The 22,830-nt window shown below is 43.9% G+C and overlaps 3 protein-coding genes across 4 annotated transcripts in view; all 3 read left to right on the top strand.

Annotated features, from left to right (window-relative positions):
- Positions 1 to 1,070: 1,070 nt before the first annotated feature.
- Positions 1,071 to 5,709, top strand: LOC143331996 (ras-related protein Rab-15-like). Its single transcript, XM_076749206.1, has 7 exons — positions 1,071 to 1,275; positions 3,756 to 3,816; positions 3,913 to 3,973; positions 4,073 to 4,150; positions 4,331 to 4,420; positions 4,609 to 4,674; positions 4,803 to 5,709. Exons 1-7 carry the CDS (start codon positions 1,146 to 1,148, stop codon positions 4,959 to 4,961), a joined length of 645 nt encoding a protein of 214 aa, XP_076605321.1. The 5' UTR covers positions 1,071 to 1,145; the 3' UTR covers positions 4,962 to 5,709.
- Positions 5,710 to 6,294: 585 nt separating this feature from the next.
- On the top strand, positions 6,295 to 7,370 carry gpx2 (glutathione peroxidase 2). The gene is made up of 2 exons (XM_076748712.1): positions 6,295 to 6,516; positions 7,017 to 7,370. Exons 1-2 carry the CDS (start codon positions 6,295 to 6,297, stop codon positions 7,368 to 7,370), a joined length of 576 nt encoding a protein of 191 aa, XP_076604827.1.
- A 2,267-nt stretch (positions 7,371 to 9,637) lies between these two features.
- The window catches only part of LOC143331532 (signal-induced proliferation-associated 1-like protein 1), a 34,403-nt gene continuing 21,210 nt past the window's right edge, over positions 9,638 to 22,830 (top strand). For both annotated transcript variants that reach the window (XM_076748488.1, XM_076748487.1), the window contains exon 1: positions 9,638 to 9,781. The gene's annotated coding sequence lies outside the window, so the exon portion shown is untranslated. The remainder of the gene's footprint in view (positions 9,782 to 22,830) is intronic.

The raw sequence follows: 22,830 nt of genomic DNA, 5'->3' as shown, positions 1-22,830 counted from the left end.
AGTTTCAGATATTAAGTTTTAATTAACAGGAGCATCAGTAGGCAGGTGCCTGTATTCAGGCTACCAGTGAGGACACACAGGTCATGTTCTCACTAATATTTCAAGAACTTATCAAATAGACATGAAACTAACTGGAAAACATTTCAGGGCAAAGGAACCTCTGCTGATCACAGTTATGACAAAATACGTTTTCTAACAATGGAAAGGAAGAAAACATATCTTTAGTAACATTTCAGGAGCTTTGGGGCGATACATGACATGAGAAATGTTTTACACAGAGGCTTTTCACATGTTGGAAGTTTTAAAGCCTGATTCTGACATTTGTCTGAATATTTTAAGATTTGATCGTTTACATGCAATAAAAAAAACCCACCCTCTAGAACCTGAAGCAGGTCCAGTGACCTGTGTGAAGCTCTGAGAAGTACCATGACCAGGATGAATGAAGATCTTCACAGACATGTTGTGCAGTATTCTCATATGTGCAAATTTAGGTGGAAAAAAAGGACTTTTTTTTTTTTTTTTTTTTTTTAAATATAGAAGCAAAAATGCTTTTTGGTGGGTAGTTAAAATGTCATTAGGTGAGCAAGCTTATGTAAGTATTAATAGTTTAAATATTGAACTTGGCTTGAGCTCAGTTTGACGTGTCCCAGCTGTCACTCCCCCTGCAGGACGCTGCCTCCTCAAGGATGCAGGTTCTACGATGCCTTCCAGAGCCGTGGGAAATTTAACATTTAAGGTAGGAACGTAAATACAACTGCAATAATCTCCCAGATCTGACGCGATGTAAAGATTGTGTAGGAGACAGTACGGAGACCATGACAAAACAAAAGGCAGAGGCGATGCATTGACATGCTGTAGGGGTGAAACATAAGTAAGCTACTCACATAAGCTTTCTACAGTGTTCTCACTCGCCAAAACAAACCATAAAATAACCTGCTACACTGGTAGAAAAATCGAACACGTAACCAAGCTTGAGACAGCTTTGGTAAAACGCTCGAAGCTGTTCTGAGTTCTAACGAGCTGTTTACAATTCACGAAGCCACAAGTTTCCGAGGCTCCGTGGAGGCATCACGCAACAACTGTGAGGTGAAGCCAACAGCCAGGAGCTACATGGAAGAGTCATGCTTTCCTCTGTAGTCTAGTTCATGGTCATGGCCAAACAGTACGATGTGTTGTTCAGGCTGCTCCTGCTCGGAGACTCGGGAGTCGGGAAGACTTGCATGCTGCGCCGGTTCACGGAGAGTGAGTTTGATCCGGCGCATATCTCCACCATCGGTAAGCCATCCAACAAGTTCTCAGTTTCATAACTCATCATGTGGGTCTGTGTAAGCCGCAGGTGGTGGAACAGCAGTGAATTCTGCTTTTTTGTTTTTCTTTACAGGAAGAATGTAGACACCGCAACTTTTAAGTGAACTTTCACCACAGTTTACTGTCATTTTCCCTTTAATTCAAAGTGTATAAACTGGCCTGCTCAGCTTGTAGGATTAGTACAAACTGCTTCGGGTAACAACAGGCCTGAAACTGACTGAAAAACATGTCAGTGGTTGGAAAGTTGCACTGATCATAGATATGCTAGAATAAAACCATTTTCTAAAGGAGATGATGTGTCACTGTGGACAGGAGGGTCCACAGCAGGACAACATCACTGTCTCTGCAGCAGAGCGTGCAGGGTGGAGAGGCTTCGCACGGGACTGAGGGCAGTTCTTTAACAAAGTGCATGGTGGTTTCTAGATCCCTGGTATTGTGATTATTGGTAAACATAAAAGAGGTTAAGACATCCCTCCAGATCTGCAAGGACAGTGTCCTTCAGCGAGCTGCGTATTGTAAACACATATTTGAATTTGAACAAGTCTTAAGCCAAACAGCACACACAGCCTGCAGTGAGGATGCTCTCTATGGACAGATCCAGGAGCAGCCCCATCGATAGGAAACAAAGGCACACTGTGAGAACATGATTTTGCTGGGATATACAGTAGATGCATTTTCTGATTCACTGGAGGCCATATATTCAAATCACACTCATGGATGGAGCCTCTCAATAAAGCTTCTGCTACAGTCATTCACTGTTTTAGATTGTTCAGAGCAGGAGCTGAAAAGGAAGTACAACAGCAGGTGTGGAGGATAGAATAGGGTAGTGGAGCTGAAGCGATCAGTCAATTCATTGATTAGTTGATTGACAGGAAATTCATCAGCAACTATGTTGTGAACGGGGTCACTGTCACACTATTGTGGTTTACTGGGATACTTAAACATAGCAGAGGCATCTTTAATGTTATAACTCACGTTTTTTCCCACTCTGACAAGTTAAGATGTCTACTGTCACGCTAAAAGGCTCATGAATTAACCATCAAAGTTTATTTTCCTGCTGGATTTGCTGCTTGTCTTTGTCTAATGTGACAGTAGACTGAAAACCTGTTTTTGAGCTGTTAGTCAGTCAAAAGTAATTTGAGGATGTTAGTAAAGGATTATCTTATCTTGCCTTAGGCTTTACCAAAGCGTGAGCAGTGTAACTTTATATCAAATGATTCATTGAATAGTAGGGTTAGTTTTGAAGACAGTAGAGGGAAATAATCAGCATTGAAAATAATATGGCACATATTGTGTTGTATACAGAGGGCTTAGAGGGCAGTACGTCCACAAGCAGTGACGCTGAGAAATAACGGTTTAAAGTTTTCAGGCTGGCCTGCAGACTGTAGGACAGATAGAAAGGTTGTAATGCTTTCATTTTATGTCTTCTTAGGTTGATTATTTTACCCCAAAAAGTAATAGAGATTGCACACGGTTCCTAAAAAATGCAGATACTGCACTCTGCCACTGGATAATCTTCACTGAGGACTTCAGTATCCACCAACAAAACGTGTTTCCTCAGCTTTCTTATCCATTTTAAGTAGTTTGTTTAAGAAAATGAACTTTAGTTTGATTAATAGAGTCCATAGCTTATAGGAATTGACGTTTCTGTGTTTACCAAATATATATATACACACACACACACACATTAACCACTTCACTTGATGTAACCATCCTACTTTAGCTGTCCGGCTAGCTGTCGAAGCCACAGTGCGGGAAATACATTTTGCTTGATTTTAGGTCTGTTTGGTTCCCACAAATATGAAAATGACACATTTCTAAGGCAAAAATATTTTTATATAGTTAAATAGAATAGAAATTGGGATATAGTTTATAACTCAATTTTGATCAAATTTCTAGTTACTTACTGCCTTTCTAGGGCAGTATAGTTTAGGATAAATAACCTTAAGTGTGCTGGAATATGACTGTATATACATATAAGCATCTATAGTAATTAGCACGCAGAATCAAAATGAATGTTGTTTTTTTAAGAGTTGACTCAACGAGAACTTGATTTAAAAACATACACAACATATACACGTGATCTTAACAGACGTGTTCCTGTTGTTGGCAGCCAGATCTATTGTCACATTTCTGAGCTCTCTTGTCCTGTTACCCAGCAGAGGAAACACCGCTGGAGTTCACATCAGTTGCAGCCCCCTTGTGGAGGCACAATGATTTAAAAGTTGACACTATGCAGTGCTCAGAAACTATTCATTCGGGATAATAGTGTCTCTGAGCAACGCTCATCAAGTGCTCGCTAAAACACACAAAAGCCCATGTAGAACACCACAAAGCAGGTCCTTCACCAGTTTGGCACAGTTCCTTAAAATGACTCCAGGTGCATCACAAATCTGTTCGTTTGTGCTTTCTGTCAAATAAATAGTTATTTTCTTCTTTTTTGGCAGGAGTTGATTTTAAAATGAAAACGCTAGACATAGATGGAGTCAAGGTGCGAATACAGATATGGTAAGTTAAGTTTCTTCGTATAATTGTATTGCACTGACAGCATGCTGTCATGTGTATTCTTCTGCTTATGTGTGTTATGTGCGTTCTTCTGTGCAGGGACACGGCTGGTCAGGAGCGTTACCAGACCATTACCAAACAGTACTACAGGCGGGCACAGGTGATCCCTCCACATGAACGATCTCTGGAGTCAAGTTGCCTTCATTGACTCCTGCAGCATTCATTCTTTAATTGTTCTCTCCTGTGGGTTCTTGTCCAGGGTATCATCTTTGTATATGACATCACAAGCAAGACGTCCTTTCAGCACCTAGCGAAGTGGGCCAGTGATGTGGATGAAGTAAGGCATCATTTCACTCCACTGCACTTGTTGCCCTTCACAGTGACCCAGTATTTGTATTACCTCTCAGTGCACTGTTTATGCTTGCTGCACACCCAGTGGCTTAGTGTGAGTGACAAGATGATGAAGTCTCTTATCTCTGTGCTGTTGTCCTGTGTTTTTGTCACTGTTGTTTTGCAGTATGCCCCAGACATGGTGCAGAGGATCTTGGTAGGAAACAAATCTGATGAGGAGCAAATGAGGCAGGTGACAAAGGACCAAGGAAGCAAGGTTTGATGCAACCTTATTTTGTGGTTTTTATTAGGGGGCTTTTGCATGTAACCTTCTTGTAGAATCATAATGTTCTGTGTAGGGCTTTGTAGCAGTATTACCTCAAAACAGCTCTGAGATTAAACAGTAAGGAGACATTTCTAAATTTCTTGCACTATTTTCTGACCACAACCAACTGGATCTTACAGTTAGCAGAAACCTATGGGATGGAGTTCTTTGAGACCAGTGCCTCCACCAGCAGTAACATCAGCGAGGTAGGACACAGAAACTGTCTGTTGCAATAGAAATGCGGAGTTCATGGTAACGAATGTTACCAGGAACTCCCCGCGACACTGCTCTTTATTATCTGTGTGTTTATTTTTCCACTTCCTCCTTCCTTCAGTCCTTCACTCGAATGGCAGAACTGGTGCTGCAGGCTCACAAGAGAGATTTGGACACCTTGTTGGGATCTCTGGATGATTATCTGGAGAAGGTCGCTTTGGAAGAAGAGAAGGGCAGTGAAGACACCAACGACAGCAGCCGGAGGACCTGCGCCTGTTAGAGGCCCTGAAGCAAAAGACATTTGTTCTGCCTTCTTCATAGGTGCTGTGACTTGTGACGAAGTCAGTGGAGCTACATGGTCGCAAGTGCAGTTAGCAGCAGCAACCAGCAGAGGGCCGACTTTGTTGCATGATCACTGAACTCTGTAGGCAGTGAAGAGTGTATCTGCACTGCATGAAGGTAGCTCCGTGTCCGTTTGCTCCAGCAAAACACGTCTCTTCATTTTCCTGGATAAAATGCACTATTTAATTGATTTACTGTATTGCATCACCTTCTCTTTCTTGTTTCTTTTTCAAAATTCGATTCAAGATACAAATCTATGAAGCGACTGGTAACTTGTGCGTACATCTCAAAAAAAAAAAAAAAAAAAAAAAGTTTATTAAGTTGCAACAAGAGGACACAGTTGAATTATTTACACCTCGAAACTCAAACCAGGCAGGGATGGATTCATTTACACAATGGACTTATTTCCTCAGGGGAGACAGTGTTGTGCCATGTTCAGTGACCTTTATGAATGCAGTACATGTTTATTCACCATCTTGAATGTACATGTGCAGTTTGTTTTATGAATGTGACTGGCATTGCCTAATGCCTGTTATGCATTTAAGCAGTCTTAGTGCTGCTTAAAATAATGTTTTCAGGGTCTGCCAAGGTGCCACAGATATGCAATTTTAATATAATGTTTGAAACTCATGGATGTTGCAAAAATCAAGCAGTGTATAATTTAATAAATTGAAATTGTCATATTTAAAACTAAGTCATTTGGAGTCTGAGCTTTGCTGAGTCACTGAATTTGGATTGAGAGTGAAGTTGGGTCCATGGAGAGTTCGGACAGTAGGTTCATTCATTTTTCATTGTCTGCTGTGAAAGGCAGGTGACCAGGTGTTACATTTTTGATGACCGAGAAAACGGATACATGTCGTAGACGAACAATGAAGCTGAATACGTGATATTTCCCTCAACAACACTGAAATGAGCACCTCATGATAATAATCACATTTTAAAACTCTTCTAATAATTAACAGCACACGGCGTTTGGGTTCAAAGAAATTATTTGAAAATTTGAGCCCTTTTCAGAGTTTATCCTAAACTGCACAACACACTTTGTAAAACAATGCAACAGCTATTTTATGTACTTTTGTGTTTTTATAATCATTTATATCAATCTATGTGGAACGTGTGAACAGGATTGTATGTCAGGTGGAGATCAGTTTCTTGCAGAGTCATTCGACACCCATGAAAGGCAGCTTTCTGTCCTCGGTGAGTCAGGTGACCGAGCAGTTGGATACAGTCGGCCGTTGATCTGCCTCCAGTGAGGAAGCACAGGAGTCGAGATGACGTTCATCGCCAAGACATTCTACGACCTGAGGGCCACCACGCTGGAGGGAGACACGGTCGATTTCAACGTGTTCAGGGGACGGGTGGTCCTCATAGAGAATGTGGCCTCGCTCTGAGGCACCACCACCCGGGACTACAGCGAGCTCAACCAGCTTCAGAGCAAGTACCCCCATCGGCTGGTGGTCCTGGGTTTTCCCTGTAACCAGTTTGGATATCAGGTTAGTTGAGCAGCATCATTTCTTCAGGTAATTCAGTCTAACCTTGTAATATTTGGTCTTGACGGAGGCCAGATAGCGTGTAAAATTACGTTATTTGCTGATGATGTTTTATTGTTCATGTTGCACCTGCTGTAACAGGTCACAAAAGTTACACCTGAATTCAACCAGACATTCAAAGTCAAAATGAATGAATGAATATGAATATTCTCTCATGGTTGCTTGATGCAATGAAAATCATTCTCATTGTATCCACTCAGGGATCAATCATGACTGCAAAGTGTGCAAACTGCAGCGAGTACTTGAGTTTTGATACAGCAGTTACATTTTAAGTGTCCGCCTGACACTCTTACAGAGATTGATTTTGTTTGCTGCAGCGTAATCAGCTTAATTCCTGTTATCACCAAAATTAGAAGCAAACACTGAGCCTTAAAGCCATTACAATATTGCTGTGGAGTATCAAGCAGCTGGACATTATGAAACTAAATGCTTGTGTTTTGCAGGAGAACTGCTCCAATGGTGAGATCCTGAATTCCCTGCAGCACGTGCGTCCGGGTGGAGGCTTTAAGCCTAACTTCACCGTGTTTGAGAAGTGCGACGTCAACGGAACAAACACACATCCGGTCTTTGCCTATCTTAAAGACAAACTCCCTTATCCCGATGACGACCCCAGTTCCCTCATGCAGGACCCCAAATTTCTGATTTGGAGTCCCATCAACAGGACGGACGTCTCCTGGAACTTTGAGAAATTCCTCATCGGGCCAGAGGGAGAGCCCTTTAAAAGATACAGCAAAAAGTTCCCCACCATTGACATCGAGCCTGACATCCAAAGACTGTTAAGACTCACCAAGACCTAAGAACAGCCTCCACCCCTTAATGACTTCTCATCCATCACAGTCAAAGCTGATATGCTGTCCTCCACACTTTTAAGCCTTATTAAATGAGGGTGATATTCTGAAAAGATGAGGGAATATTATCTGAGGCCTTTTAAGTGCTTAAGAGTAGCGGAGGCGTAACTTCAATACATGTTTAATGAGTTTTATAGTATAGTTACAAGATGAAACAAATGTGGGTATACTTCAGAGAAACCATCACTTGAAAATCAGTCCCTTGTATGTCCTTCTGTTTCTTGCCATATGCTAGCCTGGCCAGCAGATGGTGCTGCTGATTTGATCATACCAACATAACTTCTGTCATGCTTTTATGAATTGATATTCACTGCACACACTCACAAAATGTTTGCACTGGAATAAAACCCTAAAAACCAATATGCTGTCTCACTGATGCATCTGTTTTTAACTGGACCGTATATACAGCCAGGCACCTGCTATAAAGATGTGTGCCTCTGATGCAGGCTTGACAAACATAGATGTTGTCATGCCTGAAACAGCTCTGTGTGAGCATAGTTATTAGGCTTGTAATACAGTGGGAGGGATGTTGAATTATAATGCATGCTGTCACTGCACACTATAACAACTCACGGGACATTTCTATGCCTCCTCTAACCTGCTGAATCATTCTTTATATGTTGAATAGACCCATGCATTTCCAAGTAAGACCTGCAGATACCACTAGGAATGCTTTACTACCACAGTGAAACCTGAAGACGAGTCCTAAATCATGCATTTAGGAAAGCATCGACCTTGCCACTGTGTAATGAGCTCTTATCCAGATTTAATTTTGCATGCATTGTTTGCAAGGTCTGCAGATTAGCAGTGGATTTTCTCCGCATCCGCTCACATCAGCTGATGATGTCAGAACCACAGGCTACACAGGCCAGGCAGTGCCCTAATGTGTTTGGCAGGTTGCCGCGGGAAGGACAGTGAAACACTCAGTCACCGGGCACTGTTTTAATTCTGTTTGGAGATAGCCTGACTCGCTGTCTTTGCACATCACATTTAAATATTTGTGTTGTCACATGAGAGCATTTGATAAATATATTTCCCACTGGTCCACTGGTCTGTGGTTGACATTCAGGTAAGTAATGTCGCAATTAGAAGCAGCAAATATTGGAAGAGGAATGCCAGGGGCCTCTCCTCCACCCTCTGCACTGCTCCCCTGCACACACACAGCTTGCAGAGAAATACCACCAAAGATCATTTATGTTGGAGCGATGAATCACTCAATTCAATACTTGAAAATGATGTAATCGATTAAAAAACAGACTACAACATCTAATCACATCTAGATTTGTGTAAAATGTCACACAAATTCTAACTTCATTTCTGGGGGATAAATTGGATTTGGATGCATGATGGTCTAAATAACCCTGCATGTACAGTCACTACAGCAATATTAGCAAAACAATACAAATATGCACTATATTAGACTTAGACTTAGACTTAGACTGCTTCTTTATTGATCCCAATTTGGGAAATTATTTGTTGCAGTAGCATTAACATACAGGCAAACATAGAATGTATACACAATATTTAGAAAAAAGTAACAAATAATATGATGATGATAATAATAATATACAAGTAATATAACACTTAAATTAATATAGGTGTATGACATTGTAAAAGTTCATTTTAAGACAACTAAGAAATTGCCTTGAATTTGACCAAATTATTAGCTAACAGGCCATTTGCTGCAGCTGGTCAAAGGTTACAAGTTTCATAACTGTAGGTAGATGTTAGTCCTACCTGTGGTTAAATTACCTCATTGTGAGCAAAATAAAGCAGAATCACCGATTAAACTTCTGCCTAAATTTACCAAACTTTAAAAATACAGGAGTAAAACATACTGGTACAGTGTGGTCTTTGGGCTGTGTGAGGGGCAGGGGTGAAAAAATAAAAAGTGCAATCTTGGGGACACTTTGTCACGTTTTCTTCATAGAGAAAGGATGTAAAGGTGAAAACCTGAGGATTTTAGCAGCCTCGCATTAGCTTTCATAGTTTACAAGCGATGTTTTCCAGGTAGCGTGTGAGAGCTCTTCGTTTCCACCCCTCTCTGTCTGCCCACTACAGGTGAGCGCTGTTGCCACGGAAACGTTTGCTTTCCCCCACTAAGGCTTCTCGCGAGACTCCGGGGCACGGTGAGAGAGAGAGAGAGAGAGAGTGGGAGAGAGAGAGAGAGAGAGAGAGAGAGAGAGAGAGAGGCAGAGAGAGGGAGAGGGGAGGCTGCCTGAATGATCTCATCCCTCCAGCAACTGCATAGCGCAGCGAGGCAAAGCCGTAACTTTCTATCAAACTTCCAAGTTGCCTTTCGGAGGAAGACGCCGGGGCGTTGTACGGTTCGAACCGGAGCGGAGACGTTTCCCGCGGAGGTAAGCAAGAGCGCTGCGCAGTTTGCGTTTCGGACTTACAGGACCTTGTTACGAGTTGAAACAAAAGGAGGAAAACCCGCTTCGTGTTGTGTGACATCCAAAAGCTCGAGGCAGTCAGGGGGAAAGGTGAGTCGGGAGCGGAGTGCTAGTTCCGTGCGGGGTGTTGTTCGCGGTTCAAGGTGCCCACACACAACATCTGTCGGCTGTCTGTGGACAAAGCACATCTTTGTGCTGTGTGGAGGTGCAGTGTGGAGCCAGTGCGCAGTCAGTGCCACTGTCGGTTTTTTTTTTTTTACTAACAGGCTTTGGTGGGAGACGAAGTGGACTCAGTGAGAGACGCTTCGACCCGACTATCAAATATATGTGTCCGCTGCGTCGCTGCATATGTCAAGGGCATTGTTCCCAGCACTGCTGTGGGCAGACGATTCACAGGTGGTATCATGCTCACTACAGGAGACCACTCCATATAGGATGTGTGTGTGTGTGTGTGTGTGTGTGTGTGTGTGTGTGTGTGTGAGAATGTATGTATGTGCGTCTCCTTGCGTGTCACCATCCGATAACCCGTATTTTTCAGCATGGTATACCCCGTGTTGTTGCCACACGAGCAGGGATTTCAGGCAGGTGATTTCCTTGTGTCACATCTGTTTGGCCCTCAGAGCTCTGGTTTGTTTACAGCCTCGCCTGGTTCATCATCTTGTTGCACAGATTAGTCCAAGCTTATTGCATTCAGCCTCATCAATATGCCATGTTAAATTCTGTGCATCGGGGTGTCTGCTGGCCACGGTCCCCCCCATGGCATTTTGATCACATAATGCTCAGACAGACCCTCATTTTGTTGATTTATGTCGGCCTGATGTGCAGAGTGTGCACAAAATCACCCTTTTTCTGGTCCTCTTTGGGCATATAGACTCTGCTTTGGAATAAAGAATACAGATCATCACAGTGGTTCAGCATGATAGAACAGGAAAGATCTGGCTAAGCAGTGCAACAAGGTTTATTTGCATGGTAACAACCAGGAACCTGTGCTAACCGTTCAAACTTCAAACAGTATTGTGTCCAACTTAAGCATATTTACAAAATACCAGCTGTAGCAAACCAGCTGCAGCTATGCAGGTAGGAAAGCAGTGAGCTCCCCCCTGACTGAATCATGGTGCCTGCTCCAGTGGCAGTGCTTTCTGGGAGTTGGATAACTTGGCATGAGTCAGGTGAAAAAAAGGAAGCTTTGGAGTTTAGCTTTGGGCAGGGATCAAGGATTTTTAGCATTCTTGATAGGCTTAACTGACCCGCGGTCAGCCTGACTGATCATATAGCTGCATTGCCATTTTTATGAGTGAGTCTAATCTCAGCTTTGTCTGAGCTATTATTCACACTGGACTGCCTCTTGCTGTCTCTGATGGGGTTTCCTGTAGAGAATGAATCTAATGCAAATGCAGCAGCTTTGTGTCACTATTGGAGAAAGCGTGCATGAAGTGGTTTTAATCACAAATGCCACATTGGGTCAACAGGTGTGTGTGTGTTATGCTGGTGAGAAAAATACCATTTGAGGTATTTAAGACGGGCCGTAAGACACCTCATTTAGAAGTTTGCAACACAAATCCAAAGATGAGGGACTTTTGCGCTGTTTTCATCAAAATGCATCTACGTGCAAACTAACATGATTGTTCCTTTTAGAAAGTAGCCATTGCCTCTCACGTTTCTCGTCAACATAAATAATCCACCCCCCGGTTTATTTCTGAAGGACAGTGTTTCTATTTTCATTTTTATGCATCACGCTTCTGATATTACGATAACAATTGTTATTGTGCTTCATTTGTCGTGCAGTCTTTCAAACGTGCCCACACATTCACAGAGGGATGCTTCCTGTTGCTAACTTGAGCTTATGTTTCTTTTGTCTCTTGTGATTTGGCTCGAAGGGAATAGCTCGCGCAAAGATAAAAGACAACAACAAGAGGAGCATTGTACTGCTTTATAATTTGCCACTCTGGAATGTGTGTGCTGCAATTATGCTAAGTGGCCATCGTGAAATGCTTAAAATAACTGTTTACATTTTATAATGAGTAATGAGATTATTGTTAGAATTAATTCGATGTGCTGCTTCTGTTAGCCTCACAAAGTTTTAAGCTTACATCATTCCTATACCTTGTCGATCTCACCTTTCGGAAAATGTGCAGCGCCGCCTGCCTGGCTGCTGTCAAGCCCGTGCTCCTGCCGCCTTTAACTGCTTGTTACTGATGACAGACAAACTAAGCAGACCTTGCGATATGGCCCTGGACGATCTGGTGCACCAACACGACCAATGTCAGCTACAAGGCCAATTCCTTCATGCTTGTTTGTTCTATGACAGACACCGAAGTGAGTCATGTATTCGTGAGGTTTGACGCAGCCTTTAGTAATAGCTTGAGCTGTATCACTTTTTTAGAAAAAAATGGAAGCTCTGTCAGTTTCGACACGAGTGATGTGTCCGACCAGTGTTAGTCAGCCCATAGTCAGAAGTCAAATGACTTGATGATAATACAGCCACCAGCGTTCTCTTCCGTGTCATTGTCTTCTCGCTGGTGACTGAGGGGGTCGATGAGTTTGACTGTAATGAGGTGTGACTACGGGGCTGCATTTCCTGCTTGCTAAACTGTTGGAATGCTCTGTCTTTTGTGCGGATCGGACGGTCCACTGTATACCAGCCAATGGAGGAAAGCGGAGGGCTCGGAAGCTACAATAGTGATGATGTAATCCCCTTTCAGTGCACTGTCACAGAGTAAATGCGTGCAGACAAAGGAAAATTCCCCTCCTTTTCACACCACCTGCCGCAAAGTTTGGGGAATTCTGACCTCGCAAAAATGCACAGCAGTTCGGACACTGTAATTATCCATGCGGGAGCTTCTGTCGGGCTCACAGACGCTGAGGGAGTTTACTAGTGGGGCAGGTGCAAAGTGTTGCTATCGAGTGATCTGGACCACACCTGACTGACAGAGGGGTCTCCGTCTGGGGGTCTGTCACTCATACTTTATGCTCCTGAGCTAAAGTAACATTCTGCGACTGGTTTTGGTCATCCTGCCTCCAACTTTCAACCCTAAACCAAAACCCACAGTCATGCAGAGATCAGACGCTGTGTAATTCCCCTTTTCTGCTCCAATCAAACCTCATACATGCCGAAAATAGTACAACATGGCGCAGCGATCGGAAGACGAGGGAGAAAGAAATGAAAACTGTTTGACAAACAAGCACTTAGTTAAAAGACCTTCAAGTGAGAGAAGGGGGAAAAAAAAAACTTTCCATCATGGAATCTGGTATTCTGATGATGATGATGATGTGTTGCCGCAGGCTATCTCCGCTGCCACACGGCGATGACGTGCTCAGTGTTGTCTGGACATGTCTGCCAGTTGCTACAGTGTCTCTCTGTTTGGCCTGCACACTCTCTCTGGAGCGGATTACAGAGCTCTGCTCGGAGAAGAATCAAAACATCAAGCAGAGTTTCAGGCCCGTGCCCCATGCGGAGCCTGTGTGGGCAGCGGTGGAAAATAATTCCACATACAAAAACCACAGAGGTTCTGCTGTTGTCCCTCCTGTGGACAGAAATCTGAGAAGCAGGCAGGAATGTGCGAGGGCTTGGTCATGGCTGAGCTCAAAACAGATCTCAATGCGCAGACAGGTCTGTTCAGCTTGTCCTCATTCCTCCTCATGCTCGCGACTGTTTTTGTTACCTTCAGGAGTCGCTTTTGCCGTGTTATGTTTAGGAAAACAGGAATGCTGTCGCGACATTACACTGTGAGGTTTTCTCCTGAACAAAGTTCTTTGAAATATTAAAAGCAGTCCTCGTTGTAGTTTGTGTTGTGCTTTATTTCCTGCACTAAAACTCCAAAAAATCCCTCCTCAGATGGCTCCAAAATTCCACATCCTTTGCTTTGGAACCAGGGAATCCATTTCCACCCTGTGAGTTCCTGCTTTGCTCCGAGTATAGCTGAGAGGGAAGAATGAGACCACTGTGAACCAAAGACTTCCTTTGCTAAGATTCAGATGACTTGTTAAACAAATAGGTGGACTGAGTGAAGTCTGGAGGAAAAGGTCCCACTGTCACTGCTCATGCAACTCAATATTGATGTTAAAATAATTAGGCTCTTACAGTGCAGAACAACCCACTGTCTCATGAATTACTCTTTTTTTCCATGTTGCTCCAGGTGCAAAGGGCAGATAGGGCCAGTTAATAACAAACATGGCTGCTTTCCCAGCCTTTCCTCTCTCGCTGCCTGTTTCCTGTGTGTTTCATTGATGTATTCCTGGATACACTGACTACAGCCTTGCTGCATGAGAAACACACTGAAACTGAAAGCTGTCATGAAGGGCTGAACGATATGCACACACACTGGGGTCAGTTTCGATAATTATATTTCAGATCAGCTCTTTCATCTAAGTATGAGGATGGCCGTGTGCTTGCACGTAGAAGCTCTTGACATTGAACATTGATAGGAAACACCATATTTTGACTCTATACAACACTCACTGCTTCTTCCAGGGTTAAACTGTAAACGTTTCCGTGTATCTCTCTGCAGAAGAATTGCTTAGTTCAGCAGCTATCGTTACTGTTAGAGGAGGTGAAGTGGCGTTGCTGTTTCTGTTTACATATTACTCATACTTGCCTTGAATGCTGATTAGGAGAAAATCACCAGTAGCTGTTCGCCACTAGAAAGAGAAAACCTGCACTTGCACACATCCTGGTTGGCTGCTGTGCCCTGGCTGCTCACCTTTTGCCTGGTTTTTAACAGACCCTAAATCAGCTGTTAAAATACATAACACTGGTTAGGCACACACTCTGGAGGGTGCAAATGACGAGCTCACACAGAGCTCTAGTCAGACTTTGCATGCTTTCCTCCCCTGTGACTTGTGGGGATGCAGCGTCCTGATTATTGCCAGCCGGGGGGGGCAAAGGGGGTGGGGGGAGGGGGGTATGGCGTGTTAATTGCGTTCTGCTTCACTCTGTATCTATAAACCAAAACTATAACACAAGGATCACTGGCACAGCTGTCTAGTGTCTGATTAATAAGGCAGATGTTAATTTTCTTGCCTTTCGCTGTCGTGTTTTTTAAAATTTCGGTGTTTAATGGAAACAAAAGTATTGAAAACACTGCACCCTGAGCTGCTGCTTAAAGTGAGATGTGGCTTGCACAGAACTGGCTCGGGAGCATGATAAACCACAGTCGCAGAGCTGCCTGGAGTGTCCCAGTACATGGAGTGCAGTGCAGTGCAGGCCAGAGGCAGCGCGTTGTGGAGGTTTGCACTGTGATTTTCTGGCACAGGCTGTGATTTAGCATGGCACCACTGTTATGCAATACGAGCTGACTTATCGCAGTCCAAATGACTCTGTATGAATTGATTAACTCTGCAGCCTGACTGTTTATAATTGGACTGGAAGTGTATTGGGCTATGCACTGGCCGCGCGCCAAAATCAATGACTGGAAATGGTTTACGTGTGTTACTTTGCTACGCTGTTGTTGTGCATTTTGTGTCCTCATCGAGCCTCTCCACATGCAGAACTGTACATTTTAGAGACTACTTGCTATTTCTGACAAATAGCGCTGATCACTGAGGCACACCTGAGCTTCCCACTGAGTCCGCAGTTGTGGAATTAGGCTGCCCTCCAAGTTGTAGGGGACAGCACAGTCAGCCAGGCTTCTCCAGAGACATGGCACAGAATCCCCCTGAGGTTTCCTGTGAGGATAATAAGCCCTTCTTCACTGCACTGGCCCTCATGTCAACTCACACTGAAGCCTTTCCTCTGTCCTCAGCACTGCAGCCCACTGTGTTACCTTGTTAAATCGCTTACTTGGCAAGATCCCATTCTTATGTTTCTGCCTGTATTCTTGCAAACCGAGGGTTAATTATAAAATTGTACAGCACATCGTGTGCACTGGGCACAGAGTTAATGTCTGGTGGCAGCACAGCAGCTATTTGGCCATTGTGAGGGGATATTAATCAAGCTTTCACCTTGACTCTGGCCTTCCAGGATGGCTGGCTGTGTTCTCCCTTTGACTGCTGCTCTGTTCAGTTGTTTCTTAGGAGCACGCTCATGCTCCTCTGTCACTGATATTAGCCTGTGGGGAATCCTCATGGCTGCACCTATTCATCTGTGCAATCAAATCAGTTGTTGTGCTTCACCCTGATTGCTGCAGAGGTGTATTTGTCGGCCTGATCGATGAATAGATCAGTTTGAATGATGAAATTGAACTCCAAAGGATGCGCAGAGCATCTTATGATAGATTTGATGCTGTTCTCTAGGGGCCCTTTAAACAGCCTGTGGTCAGTGCTGCTGTTGTAGTGAAGCTCATGTTTCTCATGTTTGCTCAGCAGGGCCTCTGACCCTTCCCAGACTGCCTAATCAAACAACTGCTCCTCTTCCATAACATCACCTTGTCGCAGCCTGTCCAGACAGTCCTGTCAAAATGAAAAACAAACCAACATGTAGTTCCTAAAGTATTCTGTTCTGAAAATGCAATTTCAACAACACAATGAGTTCCTATTGTGGGTTTCAAGTTGGCCCAGAGCTCTCTGTTTCTCTGTTGCTGACAACGTTTTCATTCTTTTTTTCCTGCCAGGCTGTTATCTGATCTGAGCATTTAGTTATTGCGTCTGTGTTTTTGCAACAGATACAATGTTATTGCATGGCCGCATAGGCTAGGATTTTCTTTCCAAGCGCTTGATTATTTTGGAGTTTGCAATTAATTAAAAAGTGCTTTAATTCTTTGTGGTAATGGTGGTCTCATCGTAATTCGTACTTCGTTGTCCTGTGGCTTGTTTGCTACCTGCGTAATCAGGCAGAGGATGTGAGAGGACAGGGCAGTGGAGGACTTCCAAACATCACAGGCATCTGTCATATTGACACCTCTGCTGTGAGAATCCGTCAGGCTGCTGTCGACTGACCTTGCTGCTCACACACAGTTCTACATGATGAGCTAACTGCTCTCACCCTGGTGCTGTCATCATGCCAAACCCACACTTAAACTTACTCATGCACATAAAATACAATCTCATTCACTTTTCACTTTCTGAAATAGAGAGATACAGATAAAAAGAACTAGACATGCAAGAAAATATGGTCCAAGCACCCCAACGAAATATGAACCAGGAGGCTCACCGACCCAAAACAATCAGGAAACTGGGGGGGAATAAAAAACAAGAATTAGTCCAAAGGCCCGCTCGCTGCCCCTTTAGTCCGTGCTGCTCCTTTCACCTGATGTGACCAAAGTAGTTTGATCAAATCAAGCAACCAACATTCTCATCCTCTGAGCCCAAAGCTCTCACCGTCGGGACTAAAATTTAACATTGATTAGTTTGTTTTCAGTAAGAACAGTGGAGCCACGTGATCGGCATCCCACCAAAGGTTTGTGCATACTCGTCATGTCTAAGCACGAGCATTTTCAGGAATATTATTGACTTGCCTCCATTTCACTTCCACCGTTAGTCGCCATGGGCCACAGCAGTAAATGGCTGTATTGGCTTGGGCCCAGCGAGGACTTGCATCGGGCGAGTGACCAACACTCACTGACGGGCACACACATGCACACAGCGTGGTTCCCTGGCACTCAGTGCGTGTGGCCACTGGAGGCCCCCACTGACGCATCTGATCTCCGGCACCAGCCCTCACACAATCTAAAACGCCATGATCTCATTGACATTTTGATTGACGGCTGATGACCCGCTCTGTTTATTCCTACTCAAACTTTCCTGCAGCTCCGCAACTCTGCTGCTTCGGGCGGTGATGTGACATTGATCCGGCGGAGCAGTCAAAATGAATCTGAACATGCTGCACATATGATGTGCGAGCAGCACTGCGGGCGTACTCTGATTTGTTTTGCTCACGAGTGGCTGCGATCTGAGAATGAAGTAATAGCAGGCTTGGAAGTGTTTGCCGGGCCCCCTGGCTGAGCCCCATCCCCCCCTCTTCTGGCACGTGGAGAGGCTGAATTATAGACGGCAAACACAAACTATTCACTCAGCCCTCCTCCTCGTGACAACACTGTTAATTATACTGCTGCTACTCTCGCATCCCGTCTATTTTAATCCTCAACTGATGGAAACTGCTGCATCTCAACACTCACACTTGAGCACACACAGAGGTGTGTCCCAGCCCCATGCTGAGCTGGGAGTATTTGTTTTGTAACACCTATGTTCACTGCTGTTCAGGTTTTTACGAAAGGCCTATTCAGGACTGCACAGAACTTTTTTTAGTCAGGTGCTCACGAGAGGACCAGGAGATGCTGTTTGGCACTCGCTCTTAATGAATGCAGTCTTCCGCGCTGTCCTCCGCTTCAGCTTCCTGCATGGTAGATGCACCTCCCAGTCCATAGTTGACTTTCACATTACTGTCTCCATCCGCAAGTCAACAGCTGGTTTTGGGTCAGATGTCTCAGTGGTCATCTTTGACAGGCGAATGTGCGTCAGGGCTGACAGACGAGAATCCCCCCATCACATGAGAAGAACATTACAGAGCTCGCCTTTGTTCTTCATTCAGCTTGTTTCCCCATTTAACAAGTGGACAGCTGGACTTTTCTGCTTGACTAGCTTGTTTGTTAGCAATAGATTGTGCCGCATTTGTGTGCTCCTCTTTGTGTTTATCATGTAATGGATGATGGACCTTCTTTCAGCCTGTATAAAACGCACCTTTTCTCTGCTGGATGTGGATGTGAACGACATATCTCTCACCACATTTCAGTGTGCTCATCTTTAGCTTGAAGGCACGGCACATCGTGGAGTCAGAGAAAAGTCTTTCCTTCTGCTCGGGTTCAGTTTGCTGCTTCTTTGTAGGCAGCGGTATGTCGAAGTACACTTAATGTCTGTTGGTTTTTGGACATCTCTCACAATAGGTTACTTCATTTGGTCAAATGTGTTGACAAGAAACGTGTGAAATTTGCTGCATGGTACGCAAAGGTGTGTTTTGAAACAGCTGATGTTCTGCATTTCTGATACCTGCGTAACAGTTATTTCCCCCCTGGGCATGTTTACCTTTTCCTGGTTGAATAGAGGAAATGGAGTGCCCCTATAAACACCTCTCTGCCCCAGCCCACACTGCCCTGTTTAACACGGCACACTGCTGGGAAATGCTCCCTTTGCATTGGGGTTAATCTAAGTGACCTGGTTGCTCAGTGCAGCAAGGCAAAATTTAGTCAACCACAAAAAAAAAAAAAATGGCTCCATTTTGTACGACAGTGTGACAAGTGGAAATATTCCAGTATAATAACAATAAACTCGCAGCTGTTAAATTCAAATGTGTGACTGGCAAGTCAGGACTCACCGTACAGCCTCTTAAGGGAGCTGTCAGTGGAAACAGTAGGTGGAAGACTCTTTCCAGGAGCTACGGGTTAGGTTGAAATCCAAAGCTTTTTCTCTCAGATGTCACAGGGAAACGTTCTCATATAAATCACAAATCTCTTTCACCTGGAGGAAATGGCGCAGCAGGTTGCTACGCTGTTTGGCAGCGTGCCTATGTGGAAACGGTTGACAGTCTGTTTTCTGTGTGGGGCAGGATTTGAGGGGGAATTGTCAAATTGAATTCCTGGAGATGGTTTTTGAAGCTCCTGTGTTCGTTATGCCGTCTGATACCACACTATGTTTTTCAGGCTGATTTTCCTGATGTGTCGACACTGATCATTCTCCATCCAGACAAATTCAGGAATGAAGTAGCAAATTAATGGTAAAATAATTTGTTGCTGATGATTATTCAAAATATGATCGGGTGGCCTTTCCAGGTTTTGGATGGTTATACACAGTGGCCCAAATGGCAGTGATTATAATTTGAACATCCTCATCAAGTACCTTCAGGTGAGAGTCCTGTCTGAGTGGCAGTTGAGAGGGTGGACTTTGGGCTTTGTCAACAGTTTTTGGCACGATGCCACCACAAACTTTACTACTATCTTTATTTATGGTGCTCCACCGGTGTAGTGCCACTTACACACACTGAACCCATGTTCATTGCTGACCAATGAACCTGCTAATGTGCTCAGCCCATTTATACCAGACTGCTGTAGGAGGTAAGTCCCTGAAGACACGTTAACATTTGGCTATACACAACTACTACTGCTACTACTTCACACTACTAGAAGTGTACCAGAACTTGACATACAGTGTTTGTTAATCAGCCTCAAACATTTCAGTTTATTAAATATGGGTATGGCAAAGTTTACAAGAGATACGATATGGCAGTTGTAGGGTATTATTTCTTTCATCATGGTCTTATAAAAAGATTAAGAGGAACAAAGTGCATGGTTTAGAGAGTTAAAAATCACAGGGAGTATCTTCTGTTAGGCAACATGAACATAATCCCTCACTGGCTTGAGAGCGCTGCCTGCTGGGTGTTATTTGGCACCCGATCAAGCCGGAAACACCGCTGCAGAGTTAAACCTGACTCTCTGCAGTGGTGGTGATTGAGAGTTTGTATTTGAATGTTTAATTTAAACATGACCACCATGTTTACTTGCGTGCATTGCACATTTCTCATCAGTTACATTAAGAGACAATAGGGAGGTGGATTGGGTGGAGCCGTTTGTTCTCAGAAGCCCTGACTGGACTCTACACAGAGGCTATGACTTGCATTTCAAGGGTGTGATTTCCAAGAAAAGCTAAGCTTAGTTTGAGACAGGTATTGCAGAAATAGCATCTCTATGAGCTGTTGGGGGACTGAAAAGTTGTCTTTGATGTTTGCAGAAACAAAAGTCAGTTTGGTTTGTCTTATTCAAAAATAGCTTCTGTCCCATGAGTTAATGCTTCTGTGCCAAATCAGCTGGTTTGTGTTCTTGTGCTTTCTTTTGAATTCGGTGTTTTATTTTCAGGGTTTTGCATTGTCATGTATGTGTATGTGCGAGAGCCGTTGTCTCCGCATGTACCTGTCCATGTGCATCAGGAGCTCCTGTCTCTAATGGAGTCCTAGGGTTGGAGGCGGGCAGAGAAAGCAAAGTGCAGCCTTGAGCAGACTTCCACTTTTAAAACTCAGCTCCCAACTGCTGCAGTTCAGCAGCCAGGCAGCCACCTCATTAGAATTTTTTACATTCCTCTTCAGGCAGCAGCACACTGCTTCCTCTCCATTGCTCTTTACAACGCGCAGCTTTTAAAAGCTGACGAGCTTAAATCTGAGCCTTCTCAAACCTCACGTCAAATATGAGGCACTAAACCAACTCTGGCTCGGTCTCTGTAGATTAACATATTTATGGACCATGAAGTTGTAAAACTTGTGTGTAGACTCTTGCTTGTGGTTTTATGGACTTTAAATCAATTGAATACAAGCCCGGTTAATACCGTTGACTTTTTTCATCCTTTTGTTTTTGACAGGGCAGCTAATAGATTAGAGTATAAGAAGTAGTAACCCTTAACTCTGGACGAGCAGACCACCTATGCTGTTAGCAGTGCAGTTAGGTTTTTTCCTTTAGAGGGAAATGGCCCTCAAGGAGTTGAAGAAAGCCTTTCATTGTCAAACTCATGGCCCACCCAGATAATGACATTGGAAATAGGAATGGGTTTACCATTGCTAACTAAACTATGTCAAGTGTTTCAAGTGTCTATTTATCCTGCTCTCTCTCCCACATAATATGTGAAATCCTGGTGGAGTCCGTTCTAGATAAGGAGAGAGGAAAGATCGAGGACACCGTGCTGGAGATAATGGCAATGAATATATACTGGCGCTCCTCCAGAGCTGTCTTCTTGTGTAAGGCTGGGAGTGAAATTCACTTTGCCAGTGGTTAGCTATGCCCATTACTCACCGAACTGTGCTGCAGTGATAGCGAGGGGGCCTAGAGATAGGGCAGAGCGGCAGCACATCACACAACAATGGTGGTGATGAATGTCGATACACTGCCACCGGTTTTTGAAGTGCTCCAACTACACGTGGTGTTTGCATTGCGTGTGTGGTCAGTTGAACAATTCGTCGGTTCAGTTCTCATCTTATTGTGGTGTGCCAGTTGATCCAGAGCTGGTACGTCAGAGATAACAGCTCTCGGTAGAAGCTGACTGTAAAAATAGAAGACAAGCCGGTAGTTGTAAAGTCACAGCAGACATTAAAGTGTTTTATAACAGACTATCACTTGGACAGTCAGTGTTGCACTTCTCTCAGAGAGTTTGCCTGAACATGCCTTACTTCTCTTCCCCCCCTCAAACCTTCATCACTTCCTTCGCTGAAATTGGTGGAATTCCAGGATCTCGGCTCGCGGTTGGGTGACGCTACTATCGTTTGTCTGCCAGCAGGCCTGCCTGTTTTTCTCTGAAGGTGTCAGGTTCTCAGGTTTGCTCAATCAGACGGGCAGGTTTGTGCCTGGTTTACAGCCAGATGCTCATATGAGAGGAGGGAGCAGACAGAAAGAGTAAAAAAAACGGGCATGGAGACATGGGAGTGGTGGAGATGCTTTGTTACGAGCCCGATTCCAAAAAGTTGGGACACTGTGTGAAACAGCTAAAACTGAATGTGACAACTTGTTAATCCTTTTGACATATGATCAATTCAAAACAATACAAAGACAGTGATTGGCTATTAAATGTCAAAAGGCTCAGTTGTTCACAAGCAAGGATGGTGCGAGGTTCACCACTTTGTGAACACATGATTGTATAAAGGATATTACTACATGGCATCAGGAACAAATTGTGAAACACTTGTCAGTGAACACGAGTTTGTTAGCAAATGATTGCATTCTGTTTTTGTGTACGTTTTACACAACGTCCAACTTTTTTTGGAATCGGGGTTGTACTTCCTGTACATCTGTTAGGCCTGTGGGCAGCCATGGTTCGGCTACACCTCAGCGGATGTTTAGGGACCCAGTTTACCCCTCACCCTTCAAAATGATGGTGAACAACTTTGTACGAAAGCTTACTCACTGTGGAAGAGTTTGAGGTTCAGCTGCCTTCTTTAGTTGCTGCTTTCATTGTCATGTATACAAACTTCTCCAGAAATAAAAGGGATTTCCCATGTTACTTCCCCAAATCTCTGTCATCTGTCAGTTTTGTGACTCATATATGTGTTGTAACAGTGAGTGTGTGGATTACAGAACAGCCAAATGATCCTGATATGATTCTCTTACAGA

This window comes from Chaetodon auriga, chromosome 14, assembly GCF_051107435.1.
Source record: "Chaetodon auriga isolate fChaAug3 chromosome 14, fChaAug3.hap1, whole genome shotgun sequence".
Classification (NCBI taxonomy): Eukaryota; Metazoa; Chordata; class Actinopteri; order Chaetodontiformes; family Chaetodontidae; genus Chaetodon; species Chaetodon auriga.
This window is presented reverse-complemented; position numbering and strand designations above follow the sequence as displayed.